Below are 4481 nucleotides of genomic sequence, written 5' to 3' on the forward strand. Positions count from 1 at the left end.
GGGAGCTCGGGGCTGCGGGGTTTTGGGGAGCTGCTCCCCAGCAGCTGCTCAAGAGTTACGGGAACACCTCTGCAGTGTCCTTTGGAGCACGGACACGAACACAAAGGCTGGTTTTGGAGCTGTCCAGGACACCAGGCACCACACTGCGCCCCTAACCTGGGCTGCCCGAGGTGCTGGCAGTGCCTGCAGGCACAGGGCAGGTGGACGTAGCATTTCTCCCTGCCCTGCTCTCGGGAGCTGCCAGCTCTGGTCCATCGGTGCAAAACGTCAGCGCAGGGCAGCAGGGGTGCGGAGCCAAGCAGCCCACCCGCAGCTCCCAGCTCCTTTGCCTGGAAAATTTTGTCCATCTGGACAACCCAAACACTTGGGCTGCTTTCTGATCCCGGCACCACTCCCTACCAGGCATGAGGGCTCCAGATGCAGGGGGACAATTTCATCCCCGTGCAGTGCCCCTTGCACAACCTCGTCCTCTCCGAGGCTGCTCCAAGGTAGCTCCAGAGCCTGTGGGAGCAGCAGCTGCCTTGGGGAGCCGTCTCCTGCCCAACTCAGCATCCGTCCTGGTGTCCCCATGTGGGTCCCATTCCCAAGGTCCCATGCAGGGCGGTGGTGCCGGGTCCTGAGCCCTCACTGCGCCGCACGCTGCCGGGCTGGAAGCATTTTGGCGTAGATCTGCTCCTCCTGCAGGGATTTGCGCAACGCGGCATAAGTGGGCTCGTTATTCTTATCCAGATTCTGGGATAGAAAGGGAAAAAAGTATTAAAAAGGCAGCGTTTGCAGGTTTCCCCAAGCAAAAGACCCTCCACCTTCTGCAGGAACATCTTGCATCCTTTTGGAGCAAGCGCAGAGAGCACGAGGCCACCCACGTTATCCGCTGACATTTGTGTCCCCACCAGCCCTGTCCCTCTGCAACCAGCCCCAACCCAGCCTCCAGCTGAGCCCCCCACGCAGCGGTGACAGCCCCAGGCCGGGTGTCCCCTGCTGCTGCCTTGTTCCCCACCTGGCCGGGCCTCTTGACCTCCGTGTAGTCAGTGGCTGCTTTTGCCAAGGGGCGCAAAGCCTCCACGTTGCCGTAGGGCTGGCTCTCGTCTGCACCATTTGGGTACTTAATACCTGCATAGTGCAGCACGTCTGCTCCCTGAAACACCACCGAGAGCGCTCTGGGGGTGCTCCCAAGCTCCCTCCAGCTCCCCAGCTGCAGGGGTGGACACCTCTCCCGTCCCACCTTTCTCCATCATCGGGGCTGGGACGGCGGCAGGAGCACCGAGGGAAAATTCACCCGCCCGACCCCAATTCCCCTTCCCAGGGTATCTCTGTGGCAGTGGCACAGGATCGCTGCTCAGCTCTTGCTGCCGGCCAGCTGAGCCCTCAGCATCCCTCCCAGCTGCAGGGAGCAAACGTGAGCCCGGCTGAAGCACACTAAGCCGGCAGCCTGAGGCTGGGCTCGGGGCGCAACCTTTCCCCCTTCCAGCAGAGCCCGGAGCAAGCAGTCCCGACAGGAGCAGGGTTTGCCTTACCACGTTCGGCGTGCCACGGATCCTGTCCATCTCGACAGCTGCTCCTGAGATGGCTGAAACACAGATGTGGTTGGACACAGGCAAAGCCAGAGGATCAGAAACATAAAAAAAAAAATTCACACTGCTGCTGCCAAGCTCAGTGCGGAACGGGAAGGGGGCCTGCTGCCCGGTGAGCACCTGAAGCAGCTTGTCAAACAAAACCAGGCCCCAGCCACCAGCTGGTGATGGCCCCTGCTGGCCCTGCCCTCAAACTCTGTGCCAAATCTGCCGCAAACCTGGCTACAAAGCCAAGCACGCTCCAAGCTTGTGGTGCGAGCACGTTGCAGCCAGGGCACGTGGTGCCGTGCCGGGCAGCACCCATCCCACCAGCTGCCTTTCCCCATCACCGTGGGGATCCAACCCTTGGGACGATGCCGTCAGAGGAAGGAGAGGTCCCCCCACAACTTCCCTTGCTCATAAAGCAGAGAAGTCGCTCGGTGGAGGTCAGGAATTGGGTGAGTTAGCGAGGGAATGGGGAACTGAGAACCAAAAGAGATAAAACAACAGCACGCGGCACGAGGGCCTCGCTTACCCTGCTTCCTTTTCCTGGACAGTACCACCAAAACCCTGGCAGCAACGGCGAGCAAAAACAGAACCACTGCGATGCAGGGAGTGAGGATGACCAGAACTATGTCCAGGCTGCAAGAGAAGAATTTCTGTCCTCGCACCTCTCGGCTGCACCCAGCAGCAGGGGCAGGCGCGTGGGGCCACAGCCAGAGGGTCACAGCCATGGGCAAGGGGCTCGCCTGGGGAGCAAGGCAAGCAGGCACGGTGGTCCTCAGCCTGCAAGCAGCAGAAGCAGGTGGGACACTGGGTTCTGCCTCATTCTGCTGCGTCCTGAGCATTTGGAGGAGCGCTGCCTCTTGGTTTGCTCTGGTTCAGCTCCACTCTTTGGTGGCGTTGTTGTAAGGGAACGAGGCACGCTGTGGTGTGTCACCGGGGCTGCTTTTGAGGAAGCAGTTACCCCCGAGCACGGTGACGAAGCCTCAGCTTTCCCAATTCTTGCATCACCTCCAACAGCCAGCAGAGAGGGGAGGAGGCTCCGTGCTCTAGCCCCAGGCTCTGTGAGGCAGCCCCGTGGGACTGTGCGGCTACAAAGCAGAACAGGGCCCAGCTCAGCCCGTGCTTGGCTTCCCACGGGCAGATAGCCCCACAGAGCTGGGGAAGGAAATGGGGCCAGGGCTGCAAGCAAAAACCACTTCTTGTATGGCCAGGACCTGCGAATTGTTTAAGCTGCAGACGTGGCTGTGGGGGGCCGAGCAGCCCGCGGTGCTGCAGCTGATCCCTGTGCGCAGCGGGTAGGGTGAAGGGCTGGTTCCTAAAGGCAAGGGCAGGAATCCCTAAGGGCAGCCCGAATGGCCAGGAGTGAGATAGCCCCGCAGACAGCTCAGGGAGGGAGGTGGAGGCTGCTCGCAGTGCGGGCTGGCAGCTGGCACTCACCCATTGCCAGGGGTGGCAGAGGGGCTGGCTGTCCCCTGCGTCCCTTCCTGCTGGGGAGGTAGCTGCGTGGAGCCTGAGGTGGACTCGGGTGCAGTGGTCGAGGTGGAGGGCGATGCTGTCCGAGTGGGATCTGCAGCAAGAAGAGGAAAAAGGCTCAGCCAGGCTCCCTACCTCTGCAGGGGAAACACTGCGGGTGTTGCAGTGGCTTGGAGAGAACCTCACCGTGCTGCTGGGACACCCTGCATCCCCTCTGCTCCAGAGCACTCAGCCCGAGGCGTTTGGCTCTAACCCAACCCCCGGGAGGATTGCAGCAGGATCCCAGCAGTCCCAGTCCCCCCAGCACGCACACACCCCCCCAAGCAGAGTTCAGGCTGCAGGAAGGGGCCCCAAGCACCCTGTGCGCCGCCAGCACCGACACGGCACGGAAATGGGGTGGGAGCCGGGGCTCCGCAGAGCTGGCAGTGAGGACAGGAGGGCGCAGGCAGGGAGAGGGCCAGGGGGGGAGAAAGGGGCCACAGGACACAGGGAGGAGGGCGATGCACCGCAGCCATGGGGTGGCTGCCCCTGTGGCTCCAAGAAGGGGCCGTGGGGACATCTAAAAAACACCGAGGTGCCCTGGGGACGCGTCCTGGCACAGCCCCGCGGTGCACGGGCGCCCACCTCCTCCCACAGCCCCTGCTCCTGGCGCTTCTGCTTGGCCAGGGGGGCACCGGCATTGGACCTTGGGGACCCGCAAGCACTGACCTGGGGACACGATCACCTTCACACCGTCACTGTCATCAAATATGCGATTTTCCACCCCGCAGCGGTAGGTGCCCGCGTCCTCTGCCTCCAGGTTCTCTATGGTCACGGTGAACACCCGCTGGGTGCGATTGTCCCAGATGGAGAACCGGCCCCGCTGCACCCGGGGATTACTCTCCGAGGTGGCGATGGTGAAAGCACAGGTCCAAAACCTTCCCAGGCGGCACCAGTACTTTGAGTTCTTCTCGTAGCCGTGCCGGTACGAGCAGGACACCGAGAGGGACCCCCCCAGGTGCCCATGCACAGTGCCGGGCCCCCTCACTGCCCGGCCGCCTGCCGAGGGGCACAGAGCCGTGCAGGCGAGCAGCAGCAGCATCCTCAGCACCCCCAGCCCCAGCCCCAGCCCCAGCAGCCTCGGCATGGCCGTGCCCACCCTGACCTCTGTGCCCGGAGCCTCCCGGTGCGGCTGCAGAGCCCAGCCTGCCCTCGGGGCCGTACCTGGCGGCCGGGCGGAGCTCGGCGACCGCTGCTTCCCCCTCTTAAATCCCCCTCCTAAATCCCCCCCACACCCTCCTTACCACCCTCCCACCCCGCTTCTTCCCCTCGAGGAGACCGCAGGGAAGGATGGATGGAGCCTCGACGCGGTGCCCGAGCGCTTTATTGCGGCGGCGGGGGGCTGAGTGCTGCGAGCCCCGGTGCTCAGTCTCTCCGCAGGCTCAGCCACAGCACGGTCATGCTCATGGCCAC

At 63.3% G+C, this 4481-nt stretch overlaps 1 protein-coding gene across 1 annotated transcript; it reads right to left on the reverse strand.

Annotated features, from left to right (window-relative positions):
* Positions 1-624: 624 nt before the first annotated feature.
* LOC116496684 (CMRF35-like molecule 3) lies at positions 625-4113 on the reverse strand (the record flags this gene model as incomplete). Its single annotated transcript, XM_032199925.1, has 6 exons — positions 625-732; positions 998-1135; positions 1515-1567; positions 2086-2192; positions 2994-3123; positions 3738-4113. Coding segments are annotated over 6 exons (912 nt in total), but the record flags the coding sequence as incomplete, so codon positions are not given.
* Between the last annotated feature and the right edge of the window lie 368 nt (positions 4114-4481).

The sequence above is a fragment of the Aythya fuligula genome, chromosome 18, assembly GCF_009819795.1.
Source record: "Aythya fuligula isolate bAytFul2 chromosome 18, bAytFul2.pri, whole genome shotgun sequence".
NCBI classification, from domain to species: Eukaryota; Metazoa; Chordata; class Aves; order Anseriformes; family Anatidae; genus Aythya; species Aythya fuligula.